Consider the following 23,597-nt stretch of genomic DNA (forward strand, 5'->3'; position numbering starts at 1 on the left):
TACTTCGCATTGGTACTGAGAAATAGCGAAAAACAAGGAGCCGCGTGTGCTAGAACGTAATATTACCTAGCTGCAGATTAGTTGACTACAAATTTCATCATCCTCATCGTCAACTGATAGACGTCCACTGCTGGACATAGGTCTCTTGTAGGTACTTCCACGCGCCAGGGTCTTGCGCCGCCTGAATCCAGCGGCTCCCTGCAACTCGTCTGATGTCGTCCATCCACCTAGTGGGGGGTCTTCCAACACTGCGTCTTCCGGAGTGAGTTCGCTATTCCAGCACCTTGGGACCCGAACGTCTATCGATTTTACGAACTATGTGCCCTGCCCATTGCCACTTTAGCTTCGCAACCCGTTGAGCTATGTCGGTTACTCTAGTTCTCCTATGGATCTCCTCATTTCTGATTTGATCACTTAGAAAAACTCCAAGCATAATATATCTCTCCATCGCCCGCTGAGTGACTCTGAGCTTTCTTATGAGGCCCATAGTTAGCGACCATGTATCGGATCCATTATTATGTCATTACTGGCAACGCGCATTGTTAGAAAACTTTGGTCTTCAAGCACTGAGGAGGGTTGGAAGACATCTTCCCGCACGCTGCCCAACCGAGTTGTATTCGGCGGCTACACATTTACTATGATCAAAAACAATTTACAAAGTTTCGTGCCCGAAGGGTGCTAACGGGACTCTATTACTAAGCCTCCGCTGTCCGTCCGTCCATCCAATTGGCCTATACCTACTGGCTACTTGCTTATCGCATTGGGCCATTGGGGTACCAGGGCCATTACAGTGGCTAAATCACTATGTTCCTCCTACATCAATGCGCCAAATGATAGAAGTTAGATCTCCTGAATTCTCGTTACAAAGTCTTTATAGATACTGTGCCATGCTTTCACTTTTCACACGATACATAGTTATGAAGTGTGTGTTCATTTTTCCCAAATAAAAGTAACAGAGCAAGTTAAAGGTTCGCACCTGAGCGGCGCGGCGCGGCGCTTCAGTCCGACTGCAGAACCGCCTACAACCTCAGTACGCGGCACCTCGCGTCACTTGCGCGTCACTTTTATACCCGTTCGCGTACGAGCGCGAAGCGCCGTGCCGCGCCGCTGGGTATGTCGCACTAGCGTCACTGCACTGCGCGTCGCTTCGCTGCGCTTCAAAATATTCTCTCCAGCCGTGCCGCGCGGCAACGCGCGGTGAAGCGCTGTGCAGCGCCGCTCTAGTGCGATATGCGCCATACAAAATGATAGAAATGATATTTTGACGCTCTGTGCCGCGACGTGCAGCTCGCTGAAGCGCCGCGCCGCGCCGCTCAGGTGCGTAGGTACGAACCTTAAGTCCACTTTTTAGTTGCTAAATTATATTCTACGAGTTTTTTATTAATTTTACCTTACATTGACAAGTGAAAAATAAGTAATTAAGATTGAAAAATACGACTACCCTCGTATTAATAGCCAATGCCCCTAGGGATTCTAAAGATTCCGTACATCCGAATTTGTTCAGGTAAAGTCAAACTCAAAATTATTTATTCAGAATAGGTATCATGTTACGTTTACTGATGGTCAAAATTGTTAATGGTATTTAGTGAAGTTACGGTGGAATCAAGAAACTCCATACGTGCATTCTTGAATCCTGAAATCATTACACTCTTTTTTTAGGCAGTTTTGTAAAAATAATGAGCTGCACGTCCATATTAGCATATTATATTTATTTAATAACTAGCTGATGCCCGTGACTTAACTGGACATAAATATCAGTTCATAGAACGTATCTACAAAATTTCATGGAGTTTGGTTGGTTAACCTATTCAAATGAGAGTCAAACTGCGTTTGTTTGGAGTGCACTACGAATAAGCCCGTCCTTATAACAAACTACTTTTGATACTATATTAGTAATTATACGGTACCTATTACTATGGTAGAGCCTTCCAATCCAATCCAATCTATCAGCCTGTTTGCGTCCACTGCTGGACATAGGCCTTTCCAAGAGCACGCCACCAAACACGGTTCTCAGCCTTCCTCATCCACCCGCTCCCCACCACCTTACCGTAATCGGGAATAGCAGGGCTGCCGGAAACTCGGGGCTTTTGTCAGTTGGCGGTGGTCATTAGAAGTAATGCCCATACTGACCACGCTGGGCAGGCGGGTTGGTCAGCGCAGGGCTGTAGGCCATTTCGCACCAGTGACGCTGCTGCCCGTCTCTGGTCTGTGTTATTTAAAGCCAAGCCATTTGGAATGGTTATCCCGCCATTCTTCGGTCGTCATATCCTCGTTCGCTGATTCGCAGGGGGCACCGCGTGCAGGTGAGGTTGACATTTGGGGTGTTAAGATGTTAGTGCACCCCCTTACCCCCCCTTAGAGAGAGCCCCTTAGGTAGAGCCTTAACCTTACATATTTTGATATTTAATCTTATGGTGTCAAATATAATTCTAAAAAGTAAACGATTTTACTGATGAATTGAAATTATAAAAAAATCTACAAATTTAATAAAATTTTGCGACTAGTGAAATTATACAACAATGCCTATTTAAATAAAATTGTTGGCGAATTGGCATTGCGAATTGGATCATGTTTCGTAATTTCGTTATATGAAAATGAATATATAATTTGCATATCCTTAGTACGTTGTAATTTTTTAGGACGTGTCCACACTGATAAAAATTTGCGCTGTGTTTTGAATGCTGCATGTTTTTTCGACGTAAGCACTTCAAAAATGACGAAAATGAGAATTCAACCCATTAATAAATTTTCGCCGAACTCGCAGCACAACCAATGCTAATTTATATTGGTGTGGAGGCGAATAAATAAAGATACAGTGCGACAAGGCTATCTTGGCGCGTGGCGAAATCCGAACTAACGTTGCCGTCAAGTGTCCCCCTTGTTCAAGCCTTTTTTCTCCGACAGCGCCTCCCTGTCAATATCATTCAAGTGCCAAGATAGCCTTGTCGCACTGTTAACTTTATTGTGAAAATTTTATCTCGCGTAAATGTTTGATTAACAGGATTATACTGAGAAAAAAATTGTGGGAAAAAAGCAATTGGCTACAAATACAATTGATTTAAAATTTACTATTTTGCAAATTAGAATAATTATTGACATTAATTAATAACATAAAATCTTTTTTGTAAGTTAAATAACAATCCCTTCGAAAGAGAAGTTACTTGTAAATCATGACCCGGTCACAAACACGCTACCTGACCCAGAGTCACGCGACGAGTGTTAAGTAAAATCAAATCGTAGTATTTTTTATGACGATCTTATATCGGGGCTACCTCTAGCCTTTGAGTCGTTTTCGACAAAAATATTTATTGCCGCAAACACCAAAATTTCGTCAAAGTATTTCCACACACATGAAATTTTGTGCTACGGCACAATAATAAGATTTTCACTGAAAACTTCGCACAGCACATAATTTTAATGGTGCGGACGCGGATTTAAATCCCATACACGTTACAAGCAACAGACTCGCGACGTGTTGTGGGACAGGATGGCGTGGTATAGGAGTATCCGGTTCATGATTTTGTACCCTGAAAAACGTTCAAAGTACTACCCGCTTCAATCACAACTAACCCTTGTGTGATGTTTAGCATTTAGCATCGTGCCTTATCTCTACCAGATCTAAATGCTGAATACCTGGAGATGGGGTTCCGCGGTGGTGGCGCGTTGGGGAGCACCTCACGCACGAAGCGCATGCGAACCAGCTTCAAGCATCACCAACTTCGCACCATGAAGTCCTATTTCGCGATCAACCACAACCCAGACGCTAAGGATCTGAAACAGTTAAGCCAGAAGACAGGCCTCCCGAAAAGAGTTTTACAGGTAAAACATTTTTTGTTATTTTTTCTGCTCACAAAGTCCGTAAGTACTGTTCCTATTTATATTTATTTTGTATACAACGGCCCTTATTCCTAAAAAAATATATACTGCATATAGTTGAAAAAATATATATGTATATAGTTTATATCTATAATCAAGTAAATAATTGCAAACATTATGTTTGAAGTAATATTGCTCAAATTACATCGCTTTTAACATTATGTTTGTAATTACACTATATGTATAATTTTTTATGACTATGGGCTAGCCTGTATAGCATACCTTGATGTGCAAATATTACAAATGGATATCGATAAAAATTTCTTATTCCGGCTGTAAATTACCGTTTAAAAATATAGGCATCAGTACTTAAGCGCTTTGCACGTACCTACTTGATTATAAAAAAAAATACATTAATGAAAACTAATAAAAGTGTTCTATTAGTCTTAAGATGAGTAGGCCTATGTTATTATGGTACTAAACGGTGGCGAATTTTTTTATGTGTAATTGTTGCTTCGCGTCAACTCTGCTCTGCGAATTTAAATTGGTCATTAATTCTCTTTAATAAAATTTCTTTCAGCAACAGGTAATTTAGTAGCCATAGTTGAATTAGGTAGGTATAAAAAAGTACTGTCTTATGGAAAGGAATGAAAATTCGGTCTAGATGAAAAAACAAGATAAAAAATTAAACATACAATTCAAGTTTTGGGATTTATGGATGCTTAAACATCATACAGGTATGTATAAAAATTTATATAGTTAATTGTACCTCCACAGACAATTCGACCCAGCCACCGCATTCATGCAAACGAAATTTGAAAGTAGACTGTTTTAGTTACCGCATCTGCCTAAAGCCCATGCCCACTACTGTTGCCGACCACACGCACTAATAAGTTAAGCATACTTCGGCGTATCTTTACAGTTTAGACCTTTATATTGTTTCTAATTTGTTTGTTATTCGGCCCTTTAATGTGGATCTTGCACGGTCTCTTCAAAGAGTTCTCCTTTGTTTTCGTAATTACAACATTTTTCAATACGTGAGCCTTTCGTAAGACCTGTATTGGTGCGTTGTTTTGATGTTTGTTGAATTTAGTGAACCTGTTACATTTTGTACATAGTGGTTCCAAAGATTGGTTTTGCATTTCTTTATCAACTCTTCCTATTACGAGTAGGTTTTAGAACACCATTTGCGTATCCACTTATTGCGTCAAAAATGGCATTGCCAAGATACGCACGATCCGACTTCGCCGCTTGTATAACGGTCTTATGTATCATATCTGAGCCGTAGGTATAGGAATAGATGCAGGCATATATGCCGTGACATCTTGGGAGTTGTGGCGAGGCATATAAACGGTAGGCATCGTACCCTTACCATTTATCGACATGCCGAGCTGAGCCGACTTGGCCCGAAACGTAGATAGCGCGCGCCGCATAAATTCTCCTTCAACCAATTATAAGAACGCAAAGAGAATCCCTCTCCCTCCGACCTCCGAATATTGATCGAGATTTTTTTCTCACAAAAAGAGAACGGCTTGCGTTCGCCATTTTGCCGAGATAAGGGCTTTTTCGTTTTGCCTACACCGAGTTTTGGCTGAACGCTCCCGTGGAGAAATGTCGGGGGCTGTTTTTTCTTTTTGAAGATAGCATCAGATGGAGTCGAGATATTTATTTGTAAAAGATTGCAACATCCTAAAAGCATAGTTGACTTACAAGTTTTTATAAGTTTAAGAACTCGGAAGGAGCGAAGTAAGGGGCACGGCAGTTATTACTGCACTGTAAACTTGAATTTAGTTGAATTCTACTCATTTACAGCTTCAAGGGCCCGTAGGCATTTCTGCGCCTATACTTTTAACGTATATGATAATTATAGCGTAAGTGTGAAATACTCATAACGTCAGTTTCCCACTCTACAAATATTTAAGAGAGACTTTGATGAAGGGCCTACTCACATTAAGCCCTGTGTGGTGTACTAAAGATATGGGCAGAGGTGTTAAAAACCTTTAAAGTAGGTATGTAGTTTCAATATTATGAGCTAGTTTTAGTATAAGACTGGAATGTTGACAACCAAACTGTAGAAAATAAGTATTATTATATTAGATATTTGTGAATATTGCACAAAGGGCAACGTTTGGCTTTTAGTTTGTACTTTTGCACTAAGTAGTTTCTCTTATAATTTTTCATAACAAAAATATAAGAGCACATTAGAGTTAGATTGTCTAGATAGTTTTAAAGTACAGTTTATTTTAGGTAGATGATTCTTCCCTCCTAGGTACCTAATAATCCATAGCCATCATACCTAAATAACTGTAGATATCGTTTATGCATTAAGGTAATTATTTAAGATAGACTTTAAATATTGCTAATAAAATAAATTGTTTGATTGGTTATATTCTCAGGTTACCTATGCTGTACAAACTTAAAAATAAAACATGTCGGCATCTATCACAAATAAATGTTTGTGTTAGTGATTTCCTTCTTGTTTTCTACTGCGAGGTATGTATACCTAGTGCGTGACAGGTCAAAATAGCAATCGGGGTGGGGACGCCCCGCACACCCTCACATCCCCTGCGCTATCCCGGTGTGTGATAGCGAGGGTGATGTGCGGGTGTGCCGGGCATCCTCCCCGCCTCATAACCCGATTGCCATCTCGAAGTGCCGCATACTACCTATAGTATAGTTATCCTGCACCGGGTAAGCGCGGGGGATGTGCGGGGCGTCCCACCCCGATTGCCATCTCGACCTATCGCGTACTATATCTACCTACGGATTAGGTACTTTGTGCAAGGGCCCTATAGCTAACATACCTACTTCTACGGTCTTCGCTCTGATTGCAATAAAGCTGCATGGAAACCTGTTCGCTTGTTGATTTTTAGGTAGGCTTGATTTTTTTAAAAATCAAATTTCAAATTTTAAGGAAAAAGGAACCCTTATAGTTGTCGGTCTGTCTGTCTGTTTGTCGGCATTTCTGTCTGTCAGTCTGTCTGTCTGTCCATCTGTCGTGTCTGTCAAAAAAACCTATAGAGCACTTCCCGTTGACCTAGAATCTTGAAATTTGGCAAGTAGGTACGTCTTATAGCACAAGTAAAAGAAAAATCCGAAAACCATAAATTTGTGGTTACATCACAAAAACAATGTTAAAATGTGTTCTTGAACAAAAATCTGTGTTTATACCAAGTGGGGTATCATAATATGAAATGGCTTTACCTATAGGTTCTAAAACAGATTTTATTTATCTTTACGCATAATAGTTTTTGATTTATTGTGCAAAATGTCGAAAAAATACGACTGTAGTGCGGGTCCCTCGGTGCGCGAGTCTGATTCGCACTTGACCGGTTTTGTTTTTAAGACAAATAACAAAGCTGAATTAGGGTATAAAAACCTAAATTGGTTTGGTAAATAACATTTGATAGTATTTTTCATACAAATGTCAGACAATTTATTTTCATTGAGAAATAATCTGTCGCAGGCAGGGATGAGTTTGCATCATCTAATTACTCCGAGGACTGTCTTCGACTGTAATATAATAGGGCTACCTACAAGTATTTTTGAACAATCTTCAGAAAATTTACAAATTCCTACTACCTATCTACTTTGCATATTTTAGATACCGGCCTATTTTTCATTCAGAAATAATTTCTTGTGGGAGGAGCTAAATTCGTAACACCTAATTAGGGATTGCGAATATTTCGAGTTTCGACTTTAATAAACAGGGTTGTTCCTACTAAAATACCCAGAAATTGAGCGTATTCCAAAATATAAATAGAAATAGAAAGATTTTTTATTCAAATGAACATGATAATGTTAATAGCTATTTCTATAAATCTGACCGTAACGTAACTTAAAACGCCTGTCATGCAACTGGGCCTAAGACCTGAAGGGCTCGATACAAATCAGGCACAAAGGCAAAACGTGTCATAAGTATAGCGACGTATTTGCAATTATAAGTATCATGGTCATGAGCAACTGATCGCCGGCTCACTACAGAGCACGCGTCTCCTATCACAGTGAGAAAGGTTTTGGCTATAGTCTACCACGCAAGCGAAGTGTGGATTGGCAGATAAGTAGCACTCACGATAAATTTGAAATATGTAGTAGAAATTGCAGTTTATGTAGGAGTAGCCCTGTACAGGAGAGCGCGTCAAGCGTCGCCGGAGCCCCGCGACCGAGGCGCAAAGCTGCGCGGGCGCATTTAGAACAAACCGCGCCATAATTCTCTCCGTGCGTCCGCAATTGCGTGATTTGTCACTCGCTCCGTTTGTATTTTTTTCCCCAACTGAAAAATGACTCAGATTGAAGTCAAGCTGCATAATTAGTTGATTGAAAAAGTGTCTTTCCTTGTACTTCGTTGTCGTGCGATGGATTCCTAATGTGTGCGGTGTACGCTACTGGGTTTAATTAATTGTACCTAACTGCTTGTGTCGGTAAAAAGCAGTGATAGTCTAGTGGTTAACTTCGTCTATCTTTTCGGTGGAAACGGGGTTCGAATTCTACCTCCTAATAATTTAATATCTAACTAGAGTTACCTACATATATTATGAACTTTTAGAATAATGTACTTTTTAAGCTACTAAATATCACTTGCTTCCACGATAAAAGACATACCTAGTTAGACATTTCTTCGTAATGAGAAAGAGAACAGAATACCTGAGAGTTTTTGTATAAGTCTGTCAATCATCAGTTTGCTAGCTTGGTGGACTAGGGCCTTCGTAATCTAAGAGAAGATCTGTGCTCAGCTGTGGACCGGCGATGGGTAAAGTTGTTAATGATCATCATCATTAACTAAGTTGGGCGGACTAATGTCAATGTCTAAGTTATGTTTAGGGTACCTACCCATATTATGATTTATATTAGGTTTAGTATTATATTATATTATTATTAGTATTATATATATTATAGTATTAGTATATTAGGTATTGACATTTTCTTAAGATTAGTTTTCATTGTTTATTAATTGACTCACTGCCGCACTCAGACTCGCTTAGTCGTTACTTAAGGCATTAATTAGTATGGGGATAAGGGATGCCTTAAGTAACGATTGAGCGACTCTGAGTGCGGCTGTCAGTCAACTGTAGGTTAGCTACTTAATTAATAAGTTTTGAAAAAGAAGTACGTTAATTTTAGATAAAATAATAATATTTTTTTGTAAACACAAACATCTAGATGGTATGTGTAATGGGCCCTTAAGTAAATTTAATACGATGTATTTGTGCTACAGATTGAAGATCTATTTTTAAACCGTTTTCATGCTCTAAATTTGTACACTATAAAGATGCCTCTTAACGGCACACAAATAATCCAAGGAGTTCAGAAGGCGTCTCAACCCCTGCAATTAGAAGCGGATGGTCACACCTCGACATTTGGCCAGATATAATTTTACTTTCTAAGTACGTTCAGTGACAATAATAATTGAAAGTATTTACGGAAAACTGAACTTTAGGTTGAAAAGTGTAGGATATAATTCTGGATGTGGATATACTCTGAGATCACAATCAAACGCTCTAGTAATTAGTACGAACGCATCGTCTTGAGACGGTCGGTTGGGCAGATAATTTCCGCCGCGATTTCAAAAGGCATCCATTTGTCATTTGGTCGCACGTTCTCCCGCCGAGCGGACGTGCCGCGTCTGCCTCCTAATTTATTCAAATATTATTTATATAAGGAAAACGGACTATTAATCACATCTCTTCAGTTTTTATTTACACATACTTGTAAGTGGAATGTTCGGGCGCTTTGATCGTTGTTCTGTCTACTTAGACATTGGAGCTTTGTGTGTTTTAAGGTTTATTGATTCCTTTTTTTCATTCTTCAGGGATACTGTTCAATTATTTTGCTAACAACATTTTTTTATATTGTCTGACAATGAGACTAGAGGTATTTGGTATCGGCAGGTAAGTATAGCATTATTTTAATTCGGCTTAGTTTTATTAAAGCTTAAAAAGCTTTATTAAATATACTTCTGCCGTTATCCTCTTATGTTGCGTAGGTTAGTACTATGTACTTGTAACTATGTTCTATAAATAGCCAATCTGTAAAGGCATCAAAAACTTGTGATCAACAATAAATAGGTATAAAGGCAGTTTCTTAATAACAACACAGTTTATTAATACCTACAGACACGCTTAGCGATGAAGAGCACTCTGTCAATGTCATACGAAAGCTCGGCCCAGATTTACATCTTGTTCAAGAAATAGTTCTATTACACCATCAAGGAATATGACACCAATCCCATTATGTCGTCTTTCAAATTTAAGCTTTAAAGATAGGAGATAAATGGGGATAATACATCTTGCGCATTCTTCTAGTGTTTGCTAGTTTAGAAACATTTGCTAGAAAAAGTATTTCACACGTTTATATGGGCGCTACTTTAGGAAAATTAAATTTTTTAAGAAAAAGTTTTTTCTTAGGTTCTGTATGGATAGTATACCTACCCAAAATATTATCACTACCCCTATTATAAATGCGAAAGTGTGTTTGTATGTTGGTTTGTTGGTTTGTCCTTCAATCACGTCGCAACGGAGCAACGGATTGACGTGATTTTTAGCATGGGTATAGTTTAAGATCTGGAGAGTGACATAGGCTACTTTTTATCCCGGAAAATCCAAGATTTCTCACGGGATTTTTAAAACCCTAAATCCACGCGTATGAAGTCGCGGGCATCAGCTAGTGTCCAATAAAACGTATAATAAGACTTGCCAGTTTTTACGATGCTTTTCGAAAATGAATCATTTTGTTGTGCACTTTCCGCTTATAACTTACAGTCTCATTTATCATTCGCTCGGAGACTGTAAAATATTTATTTACAACTAGCTGATGCCCGCGACTTCGTCCGCGTGGATTTACGTTTTTCAAAATCCCGCGGGAACTCTTTGACTTTCCGGGATAAAAAGTAGCCTATGTATTAATCCAAATTTCAGCCAAATCCGTCCAGTAGTTTTTGCGTGAAGGAGTAACAAACACACACACACACACATACAAACTTTCGCCTTTATAGTATTAGTCGGGATGAAATATTTTTCACATTATGATTTTTCTCATTGTTAGGTTTTCTCGTGGAGCTTGTTTTATTGTTGGAGTAATGAAGGGTACTCAAGCACGCGGCTCTCATTATTTTATGACTAGCTGATGCCTGCGACTTCGTCCAAGTGGATTTGGGTTTTTAAAATCCCGTGGGAATTCTTTTTTCCGAGATAATAAGTAACCTATGTCATTCTTTAGGTCTTTAACTATATCCATAGGGGTATGGGTTTAATAAAAACTGCCATACCCCTTCCAGGTTAGCCCGCTATCATCTTAGACTGCATCATCACTTACCACCAGGTGAGATTGCAGTCAAGGGCTAACTTGTATCTAAATAAAAAAAATGCAAATAATTACTTACACCGCTCCGTTGCTCCGTCGCGTTGCGGCATGATTGAAGGACAGGCCAACAAACTTTTGTATTTATATTATGTAATCATAATAGGTAGTAAAGTAATGCTAGTTAATCATTTAGCGGGTTCTAATCAGGCTTTTACGACTAACGCAAAAACACAATGGAGAGCCTAAACCAGTGGACCCTTAGATTTGAAATTTACATAACATAAATTCCTTGAGTAGATACCCTAAGAAATTGCGTCGGGATAAAAATATGAATCCACGCAGATAAAGTTACGAGAATAAGATAGTGTGTTATATATACTCATCATCACGATCCCCTCTAAGAATGAGAAAGGTTTAGGCCACAGTCCGCCACGCTGGCCAAGTGCGGATTGGTAGACATTACACACCTTTGAAAATATTATGAAAAAAACTGTCTGATTACGATCGATGTTTTCTTTCACCGTTAAAGGCAGTGATAGTTAAGGTACATATTTGCTTAAAACGCAGATAACTCCGAAAATGATGTGCGTGCCCGGGAACGAACCTCTGACGTCCCGAATAGAAGGCCTACGACATGACCACAAGGCTATATCACCGCTTATACCTGTCTACGTTTATACGCATGACCTATGTGTTTAGTGACACTCAGTATCCCTCGAACCCAGAATATCTCGTTTAGCTAAATCTTCTATAGTATCTGTCCCTTTGTTATCAATTCCAATAAATTGGCAATTAGCGATTAGATTTAGCGAGTTTAGTGCAAGTGGACCTTAGTCGATGCTTCTTCCTATCTATTTTGTAATGACCAATTTTTTTGTTTTATTAAAGTTATTTGATATGATTGATATTGAATATGATATTTTTTATGCTTACTATCATTCATTTGAAAATCTAAAAAATAAACCACTGGTATTTCATAATACATAGTTTTGAGTTTTTACTTCGGTCAGTAGTCCCCAATTATTTTCTTTGTTCCTCTTTTTGAAAGTATCGTGTTAAAGCTTTGGCTACATAATAAAATCGTTCTATTAACTACACGTAAAACTTGAATGGGCGAGTCAACGATAGAAATGTTCAACTAGATGCGATGCTGTTCGTTTTTCGCACCGATTTTCGTTAGAAGTTAGAATATTTTGTTACTATAAAGTAACAAAATATTGCGAAAATCGGTGTCCGCACTGCTGCAGTGAGTCATAATCCACTTTAGGTGTCCTTCCATTTCTACGAACATAGATTAGAACAGACTATAGCTATACCTATACATACTCAAATATGATAATCTGAATAATAATAATAATTTGTCTGCCAATCCGCAATTGGAAAGCTGGTAGATTATGGCCAAACCCTTCTCGTACTGATGCATGCAATGCTATCCCGGTGCCAAATTTCGTCACAATCGGTTGAACGGATGGGCCGTGAAAAGCTAGCAGAACACTTTCGCATTTATAATATTAGTATGGATTTAGAGTTATCGCCCAAGTTTTATTTTTACAAAGGGACTGCGTCTAAAGCGGATTACAGTGGACACGAGTGAGTACAGACACCGATGTCACAGTTCACGACAGTTAGGGAACTTCTAACAAAACGTCAAGGCTTCGGACATCAGAGGCAGGTGTCACATGTTAGTACATTTGACGCAAGTAGCCCTAATGTAGTCAAATTTTTCTATGATTTTACGTTAATATGGCGTAACATTTGTCATATCGTTGATTCAGAATCAAACCGAGAGTTTCCTTACTCTAGTTCACTCTGCCGATGTTCTTTGGAACATATTTTTTTAAAAAGAATATTAGCCATGGCTTGACCAACATTCCCCTTTCCTCTCCAATTAAGCGTGAAGCTTGTGCTAGGAGTAGGTACGACAATAGTGCAACGGGTGGGGTTTGAACCGGTGACCTTTAGAATTTCAGTCCGCACCTTTAACCGTTGAGCTATTGAGGCTATTATATATTTGTTGTAGCGCCGCATCTAGAGCAAAATTTATATCAGTGGGGCGAGTATACAAACTAGCCGCGTCATTCATAACGAGAACATTTTTTGGGACCACCATGCTTCAACGTTATCTGTGCTTGACGGGCGGGCATGTGCGGACGTGGCATCATCAATTGTGTCGTCTCCTGCGCTTTTCACCTATTCTTCATCCGCTCCTCACGAGTCGCGACGCTATCGTCTCGCCTTGTGATGGATTTATGTATAGACTGACTGGCGAAGCTCCTAATTATTAATTGGAATTGAGAGATATATTGAGACACAAGATGATGCTCGAGATTTCATTTGCAGGGATTCAGGTTTTTTAAAATCCCAAGCAAACTCTTCGATTTTGCGAAATAAAAGTTAGCTTGTGTTATTTGTGTATACCTATCTAATTTATCATTCCGAACCAGTTGTAGATATAGCTGACGATTCAAAAATACTTGTAAAAGTTTAATTGAATAAAAATATTTTTTATTTAAAAGGAAAAGGTGACTGACTGATCTATCGACGCACAGCTCAAACTACTTGATGGATCGGGCTGAAATTTGGCATGCAGATAGCTATTATGACACAGGCATCCGGCAAGAAAGGATTTTTGAAAATCAACCCCTAAGCGGTAAAATAGGGGATTTAAATTTATGTAGGATAAAGTTGCGAGCATAAGCTAGTATGATATATTTTATGATCTTTGAATGATTATAATACTGAGAAAGAAACGATAATCTGGCACTATACCATATTCGTAGCAGCCAAGTCGCTGTGGGCGGAGCCGGTCGTGAGGCTGCGCTCATTGGCCAAGTATTTTCACGTCCTGCAATTATCCCACTAACACATAATTAGGACTAACTGTCCACTAACTAATTGTAAGTAGTTCAACAACAATAAGCGGTAACAACAAAAATGGTTCGGAAAATAGACAAACAGGACTTGGAGCACCTGTTGAAGGGATATTTTTTGTAACAAAAAACGCAAACAAACAGCTATTTTTCTATTTCAGTTTACATAACTAATGTCCTAATTAAGCCTGGACGGCATCGCTTAAAGCAAACAGAACTTTAGCGCGTGCATTTAATTGTCATGGCGGGAACATCGTGATGGAATGTTATGCATGAAGTTCGCAAAGGCCCGCTGCGCCGCGCTGGGACTTGGGAGCGGATACCAGCGTAAGGGTGCCTGTACACTGAAGCAGAGCGGAGCGGAGATGTGTATAGTTGACCAACCAGAGTTTTGTCTGATGACGGAATATAATTTACCGACAATCTGATCGGTCTCGACACATCTCCGCTCCGCTCCGCTTCAGTGGACAGGTACCCTTAAGCGTATGTCCAGACAACGGCCAGCGCATCGTCACGCTCGAAAGCTAAGTGCGGCGTGGCGCCCCGCCGTTAATCTCGCTAATTAAAGATTGGATCTGCTTCGGAACGCAGCTCATAACTGCACATCCACGGAACGTCATCACGCGCCTCATGAAAACTAGCCCGAACATCAGATTCCGTACTACACATATTAATAACTAGCTGATGCCTGCGACTTCATCTGCGTCGACTTTTCTTTGATTTTTCACGATAAAAAGTAGCCTATGTCACTCTCTAGGTCTTTTACTATACCTTCTCGTACTATACTCATGCAAAAAATTGCTCCGCTGCAACGTGGTTGAAGGACAAACCAATAAAACCAATGAAGGCTCGCGCAACGAGGGTTCCGTAATACAGTCTTTTTTCATCATTTTGCACGATGATTCAAAAACTATAATGCATAAAAATAAATAAAAATCTATTTTAGAATGCACAGGACGTGAAGTCCTTAGTAATTTTTTAGTTCATGACCACAATTTAAGTTTTTTTGTGTGATGTAACCACAAATTCACGGTTTTCAGATTGTTCCTCTAATGTCTGCTATAAGGCCTACCTACATACAGACAGACAGAGAACAAAGTGATCCTATAAGAGTTCCGTTTTTCCTTTTGAGGTACGGAACCCTAAAAATGACTACGGCGTAATGCTGTGTGAGTGTGACTTAGTGGTTAGGTATACACCTATGTAAATCTCTGTTTTGCAGGCAACGGTTAGAAACACCTACGTCACTGACCGGTCCGGACTGGCCATTAATCCTAGGTCAATTAAACCAATCTCACAGTATTAACACCACGAGTCATGACAATAATAATATAATAATGTGGAACTAAAAATTTAACTCGGCACTGCCGTTTTTTGCCGTTTTGTTCCGCTACTCGATCCCTGTGAAACAGCTTTTATTGCGCTCGCGACCTTTTATTGCAATGCGTTCGCGTTATTTCCTTCGCCGACATCAACCTTATGTTTTTTGTTCGCAGGTATGGTTCCAGAACGCGCGAGCGAAATGGCGGCGCATGGTGACGAAGCAGGAAAACAAGATGGCGGAGAAGCTGTCTCCAGACGGCTCGTTAGAGATGGACATGTACCATGGGCCGATGGGGTCCATCCAGTCGCTACCTCCGCACAGTCCGCCTTACAGTGTGATGGGGGGCCCGCCGAGTCCCAACTCGATGGACTGTCCATAGCCCCAGTTTTGCGCTTTATGAGCGCTTTGCAATTGAACATTACCATTCGAAGTTTCCCTATCGACGCTCTAATCGAATGGTGCAATAGAGCGGGACAAGTGATTAGTGATGATAATGATCGCATAGTACAATGTGTTGTGAAATACCTAATTGTAAAATACCAAGGACTGCTAAAACCAAGCAATGGTGCGGTGCGTTAAAAGTGAAAATGAATTTGGTGTAGAATCTACATTTTACCAAATTTTCTAGAATGTTGTAATTTGGATATAAAAATTGAGAATGTTTACTGTAATATTTAATAATATAACAGGATGAGTGCTGTACAGGCTTGTGAAAACATCATTAGGCTTAGTATTTATTATGCAAGTAGGTAATCATTAATATATTTTATTGGCATTTTTTGTAAATAAAACTAGCCAAACGTAAATCACTCATTTGGTACCTAGGTAGGTTATACAATGTTAAACAACAAGCGAAATAAAAAGTTGGATTATGCGACGCCCATCCGTCCAATTTAAAAAAAAAACTTTATCTAATTGGTATAAAAAGAAACCTTGAACTAAGATCCAGTCCAGGTAAAGTTAAGTACATTACGGTTAACATTAACCTTTCCATACATCCATCAAAGTTTAAGTTTAGTGCAACTTAAGTAATTTGTTTTTTATTTAAAATATTTATTTTCAGTTAAAACAATATATATATTAATCTAAACCTTGCCGTGTACATGCTAAGGTATTGAAATCTTTCTAAAATTACTGGTGGCCAAAATTTAACACTAATCGTAACTTAACTTTAACCGGCTTCAGTAACTAGGCCTATATCCGTCGGTCCGTTTGTCCGTCACAGCTACTTATTTGAGTATTTTGAGTAACTACTAATGCTATCAACTTGAGGAATAGTTCTAAATAATGTTTGCCCAACCTTATTGCAAATGAAACATATTCAAAAATATTTTTATTAGATATTGCAAAAGGGGCCGAAATTTCAATTTCACTAAATCAAGTTGGGTTGGGTGTCATATTGAAAGAACTCCATTTGCACATCCTTTCATTCATTCATTTCATTTCATCAAATTCATCAAATTCATTCATTTCTTCAAATCATTTTTTTAAATTTATTTTTAAGCCGGTTTTCAACTTTTAATATGATGCAAAACAAAAACAAAAATGCAATTCCAACCTTCATACCTATATGTCCGTAATTTACAAAGCGAATAATCTGAAATAATTATAATTTGATAGTGTATCGCCGAAGTAGGTAGTTTATGTGAAAATAATAAATGCCCCAAGTAAAAGAAATTTGATTTTGAGACGGTAGATTAATTAAACCAAATAACTCTCTATTAATTAAGTTACTTTCCAAATTACGAACCTCTCAGTGGGCGAGTCCTGATGCGCACTTGGCACACTTTTTTGAATCATTTACATATTTACCTTAAAATTTAATAATAATAATAATTATAAATGAATTGAAAGATTTTTGATTTTATGAGTTAGTTAATGTCATTACTGTCTACAAGCCACGGACCTCTTCTAATACAAGTACGCTGGAATTGCGATTGCCGACCTGTTTTTGAAACACTTGATTTTTGACATTTTGGCATTGATATTAGTAGCAGTGAACGTCATATGTGAGCGTAACGTCATAAATAAAGGTTAGTGATGAGACATCTTTCACATAGTGCCAACACGAAGACCATTTGATACAAAGCGTCAATTTTATTTCCCATTACGCTCGGTCGGCCGCGTTGAATCGGTACAAGAAATAATTATCATTATGTATGGCATGCCTTTTCCAGCGTACTTGTTTAGGTCAATGTCAGTGTTAGCTACAAGCTGTGAAATCGAGTTTTTTCTCAAACAATATTCCTCGTTTTTCCTTAGCTGTTAAATAATATTTATTGCTACCTTACGTCCATCAGGGAGGCATAAAAGCGTATAACTGTAACATCTATTGCGTGAGTAGAGATTTATTAAATCACTAGCGACCAGTTCCGACTTTGTTCGGCTAGCCAAAGTATTCACAGATTTCCAGTTGTTTTTTTTTTTGGTTATTGTGAATTAATCTTTTAAAAAATGGGAGCTATTAACAGTTTAGGCAGTTTGACATAAAAATTTCAAGTACCGTAAACCGTTTTAACAATAATTTTACCATCATCTTACTTCGGCCAACTCACATTTCACACCTTTATAATAAACTAGCTTCTGCCCGCGGCTTCGCCCGCGTGGCCTACAGGAAACAAATGACATTTTTTTTTTCAGAAACAAACATTATAATATATAAAATAATATCATCAGGACGCGCACTCTGAACAGCACCGAATAACACATATAACCTTCCAACCCCCATTTCACCCCTTTAGGTGGGGATTTTCTCATAGTCGTTTCTTAGCTGATACCTAACCGTAAGAAAAAACCTACTTTCCAAATTTCAAGTTAATTATAATATCAATAATTAAAACTTTCCCAAACAAACTTTCATCCCCTATTTTACCACCCTTATGGGCGCATTTTCCAAAAATCCTGAAACACGTATTTCTTCATTTGTGATCGAAAACCCAAATACCAATTTTCATGCAAATAACTTGAAAAATGACCGACTTTCATACAAACTTCCATCCCCCATTTAACCCACTTAAGGGTGGAATTTCGAAAAATCCTTTCTTATTGGATACCTACTCTTTACAAAGAATAGACCCTCCAAATTTCATGTCTTTAGGACCAGCGGTTTAGGCTGTGCGTTGATTTCACATACAAACTTTCATCCCCTATTTTACCACCCGTAGGGGCAAATTTTCCAAAAATCCTGTAACACGTATTTCTTCATTTGTAACCGAAAACCCAACTACCAATTTTCATGCAAATAACTTGAAAAAGTACCGACTTTCATACAAACTTCCATCCCCCATTTAACCCACGTAGGGGTGGAATTTCGAAAAATCCTTTCTTAGTGGATACCTACTCTTTACAAAGAATAGACCCTCCAAATTTCATATCGTTAGGACCAGCGGTTTAGGCTGTGCGTTGATATATATGTCAGTCAGTCAGTCAGTCAGTCAGTCAGGACTTTAAATTTTATATATATAGATAGATGTGAGAGAATGGATGTTTGTTACTCTTTCAAATCATAATGACTGAACTGATTTGACTGAAATTTGGAATGGTGATAGCTTATTCCGTTTAGCATTTGGGAATAATGTACCCAACTTTCTATCAGCGAAAGAATTTCATCCAAACTTTTTCTATTTATAACTAGCTGCCCTGGCGAACTTCGTTCCGCCTAACAGTCGATTCAAATTTTTTAAATTTTGCGATCAGCAACACATTCAGCGATTCGTTTTTATATAGCGACTAATTATTATTGAAACGTTAGGGATCAAACACACTTAGGTGGACCGCATTAAAACGTATTGCCTTGCGTGAACCTGTCACAATAAATTACGCTCATTGGTGTAGTTCACATTATGAAATGTAATAATATAGGTACTGTTGTCGGAGGTTTGAGTCGCATTGCTGTCCGTTATAGAATGACCTCTATTTATACACATTAGACTTGCGATTGCTGACCTGTGTTAACTTGGTTTTCGGCATTTTGGTGCTGATAGCAACAGTGTGCGTCCTGTGAGTGGACTCGGAACTAAATGTCAGTGATGAGACATCTATCAACATAGTATGTATCAACACGAAGGCCATTTGACACAAAGTGTAAATATTAATTCCCGGTATGCTCGGTGGGGTATTTCGAATCGGCATAAAAAATAATAGTTAGGGAGGCGAGGTAGCTAAATGGCGTAATTCCACGGCGCCGTCGAGACCTATTAAAATCGAAAGATAAAATAATTTCGAAAAGAAAAGCTCGTATGGTAAAAACCATTTTAGCGGTGGGTTTGGCGTGTACGGTTTTTCAAAAATGTTAAAAAAAACAGTTACTTGGGCATTCTCGAGCGCGTCAGATATTCATACTACGTATGCCCCAAGTGCCTCTGATAACAACGATATACTAATCTGCCGGTTTGCGTGGTGGGGGTAGGCATATAAAGTAGTCAAAAATGCAAAAAAAAAAAAAATTACTCGAGCGCGTCAGATTTTCGGAAGGGGTGTTGAGTAGGCCCCAAGGAAGCTCCCTTTAAAAAAACTGACGATTTCGGCGCGACGATAAGTTACGATGAATTTTTGAAAATGCAAAAAAAAAAAGTTTTTTCGAAATACTCTAGCGCGTCAGATTTTCATAGGGGAGGTTTATCTCAGTATCCTGAAAGCATATTTTCTTAATCTGACAAAAATGTTGGTGGGTTCTCTTAATCTGACCGAAAAAGGTTTTTTGGTTTCTTTTTCCTTTCTTTCTCCTTGATAAAACGGGGAATTTAAGAATGACAATAAAGCGATAGATACAACCAACGTAAATGTAGATGAAATGTAGTATGAATTGTATTATTTATTGTATAAAAAAATTAAATGATAGTATTATAATTGTATTGTTATGTATGACCTTTACATTTTTGCTCAATACAATTCATCGTCTTCTTCTTCACTGGAACTTTCATACTGTGGCTCCTCATCCACAATTCTTCAAAGAGACCTTTTTTGTGTAAAATAAAATTACCTTTTTTGTTTATTTAAACTTTTTTTTGGTAAAATGTATCGTTCGCGACTTATATGCCGCAACGCGTTTTTCGGAAGACGAAATGGCTCCTCCACACTTCCGGTCATGCGGAAACCGGCAGATTTTGTATTTTTAGTAAGTTTTAGATTATATTCTTCAAAATAAAAAAAATAAAAATCGCGCTCGAGAATGCCGGTTTAACGTTTTTTTTTTACAAGTTCACGACCCTATTACTCGGCGGCGTCAAGGACGTATCGTCAGATTAGTTAAATTTAGTCTTAAAACACTAAAATCAACCCCCAATACCTTAATCTGACGCGCTCGAGTATTTCAGACTATCGATTTTTTTTTACTAATCTGATCGTCTATCCTAGGCGCGCGTCACTACATATAGAGCTAAATACTTTACAAGGTTGTTCTATTAGGTCTAAGGTATCTCTCATAATATCTTAAACTGCCACGCTCGAGTATTACCGAAAATTCCCCTATTCGCCTCCCTAACTATAACTCATTGTGTGGCACACTTCTTCTAGCGTACCTAGGTATTTGAATATTATGTCCATTTCAGTGCCGTTATAGGTTGTGACGTGTACCCTTTTTTGTAAAAGATCAACAGAAATAATTTAACTTTAATGAAATACTTAATAGCCTGAGGGACTAATTTTGATCAGAGTTGTTAAATGTGCAACCACTAACAAGGGGTTTTCATTTCAATGAAACGATATGATGGAAGATTTTTTAATTAATATATACTATTTATTTATTGAATCCTATATTTAATTAATGCGTAAGTTAAATTTAAGGTGTAATAGGTAAATATGAAAAAATTTCCATAGTAAGATAGATTAGTGTTATAAAATTAGATTGATAAGAAATTCAAATTAACACTCAGACATGCTGCTGCAATTGTGTAAAAATAAAATGGTATCTCGCCACATTCAGACTACTTACTTGAAGGTGAATTGTCATGACAGCTTTGAGCCAAATTAAAATAATGTGGAGCAGAATAATATGTGACTTACAGTCGCACTCAGAGTTACTTAAGATTGAGTTAAAACAAGACAGATTTACGTGAGAGATATAGCTCTGTCTCGTTTCAACTAAACTTAAGTAACGATTAAGCAACTCTGAGTACGGCTGTTACTGTAATAACTACCTATCTTCAAAATTAAAGTCACCTATTATCTAAACTATGGAGAAAATTATATAGTTACTTTTGGAAATAAAGTTCTTTTTTAAATATTACCATAAATAATTTATTTGTCTTGTAACTAAATTTATTGCATTTTAATTGATTTAGAATATTTAAATCTGTTTGTTGGACAGTGGACAGGATGAGAAAATAATTGCTTGCAAACTCTACGTTTACATCTTTTATTTACCTACTTATTGTGATAATTCATATCAATTTATTTTCTTGATTTCTTGAAACTTCTTTGACCAAAAATACATACATTTACCGCCGCACTCAGAGTCGCTAATAGTTACTTAAGATTAAGTTAAAACGAGACAGATTTATGTGAGAGATATAGCTCTGTCTCGTTTAACTCAATCTTAAGTAACGATTAAGCGACTCTGAGTACGGCTGTTAGACTAAAGGATGTCACTTAAAGATTTATTTATTCTAAAATAATTATTTCAATTCCACTGTGACCATCAAATTTTCATTTTCTTTTCATATCTGATAAGATTTATATTTTGCTATGTAGATGAATTAAGGAAAAGGACTGTGACTACGATTTTGGGCTATCCCTCAACAGTTGTGTAACCTGTTTAAAATAAAAGGCACCTATAATTATGTATCCCATTTCATTATATTATGGCAGTCCAATCTAGGGCAATGCTGGTGCTATTGCCATTTTTGAATTATTATGTGAAACGGTCACTTTTATAACAAACTTATTTTTACTTATTAACTAAGATTAAAAAAGTATTAAAAAATACATGAACGACCTAAACTTAGTTTATAATAATGAATTACTGGTAGTGCTTAAAAATATAAAACAATTTATTTTTATACACTTGAAATACTGGTAAAATAGCAAGCGTGCGCATGGTTAGGGAAGTATGGGATTCGGGGAATTAAAATTGCTCAATACTCCAGTTTTGGACTTGAACCATTTGAATTCATAACTTGGCTGTCATAATGTGAAAAAAAGCCTTTCACTTGAGGTAGGTTTCATATCTGTTGGGAGGTTATCCAATTCAATTACAATTTTTAGTTTTTTTACATAGCAAATAAATACGATGTTAATATGTTTATTATAATGAATATAATAAACATATTAACTATAACATATGTTCATACTTTTATTCAACCAAAAGCATATTATTTTATTATATGAACAAAAAATGACGAGTAGACAGAATAGGTACTAGACGGAAATTCACTATAAAAATATTGTAACAATCTCTTTTAGTCTTAGGCATAACCTAAGTTTCATATTTACTAAGTACATGCACTAGTAGTTCCTTTTTTGTATATATTATACGAGTACAATCTACTTATTATTATTTTAAATCATATCAATGTGATTTTGTATTGGCATAGGAGACGCAACATTCAATTACACGGAGAACGATAGGTCTATGCTAAGTATATGAAAATAATATTCTAATATGTGCACTGATTTTGGATTTAAATGATAGATTAGGTATAGAGGTCTATATCTAATTGTACAATATCTACTCTCCTAGACAACAAACCAGACATATTTTCGCCAGAACATTTGCAACACGAAATTATTCCGTCGGTAAATGTAATTGACGAGATCAGTGTATTGTGTGGCATCCATCTATATGTTCTCCACGTTTTCAATGTGCAGGTAATTAGAAATTAACAGGGGCTCTAAATACAGATACGCAACAGCCATTAATTAAACTGGATAATTTATTCATGTGACTTAAACCATTACGATCTGTTAATAAAAATATTTCCAACCTACTTGTTGCTTTATTTAAGAACCTTATAATATGATTCTATCTACTTTAGAAACGTTATTGTTTACATGAAAAAAAACCGGCCAAGTGCGTGTCAGGCTCGCGTAACGAGGGTTCCGTACTACAGTCGTATTTTTTTCGACATTTTGCACGATAATTCAAAAACTATGATGCATAAAAATAAATAAAAATCTGTTTTAGAATGCACAACGCCCTTTCATATGATACCCCACTTGATATAGTTATCTTGGGGGTTGAATTTTCTAATATCCTTCTTTAGCGTATGTCTACGTCATACTAGCTATAATTTTCAAAATCTCACCCCCTAGATAGAAGTGGATTAAAACGAGTTAAAATAATTTCAAAT

At 37.5% G+C, this 23,597-nt stretch overlaps 1 protein-coding gene across 2 annotated transcripts in view; it reads left to right on the plus strand.

Annotated features, from left to right (window-relative positions):
* LOC117995860 (protein apterous-like) overlaps nucleotides 1-23,234 on the plus strand; it is a 102,423-nt gene extending 79,189 nt beyond the window's left edge. The window contains exons 5-6 of one of the 2 annotated variants that reach the window (XM_034983871.2): nucleotides 3,617-3,819; nucleotides 15,482-15,819. In XM_034983871.2, coding sequence (XP_034839762.1) covers nucleotides 3,617-3,819; nucleotides 15,482-15,688 — 410 coding nt within the window. In that variant the 3' untranslated portion in view covers nucleotides 15,689-15,819. Of the gene's footprint in view, nucleotides 1-3,616; nucleotides 3,820-15,481 lie in introns of both variants that reach the window. The other variant, XM_034983872.2, reaches the window with a different exon arrangement.
* The last annotated feature ends 363 nt before the right edge of the window (nucleotides 23,235-23,597 follow it).

Source organism: Maniola hyperantus, chromosome Z, assembly GCF_902806685.2.
Source record: "Maniola hyperantus chromosome Z, iAphHyp1.2, whole genome shotgun sequence".
NCBI classification, from domain to species: domain Eukaryota; kingdom Metazoa; phylum Arthropoda; class Insecta; order Lepidoptera; family Nymphalidae; genus Maniola; species Maniola hyperantus.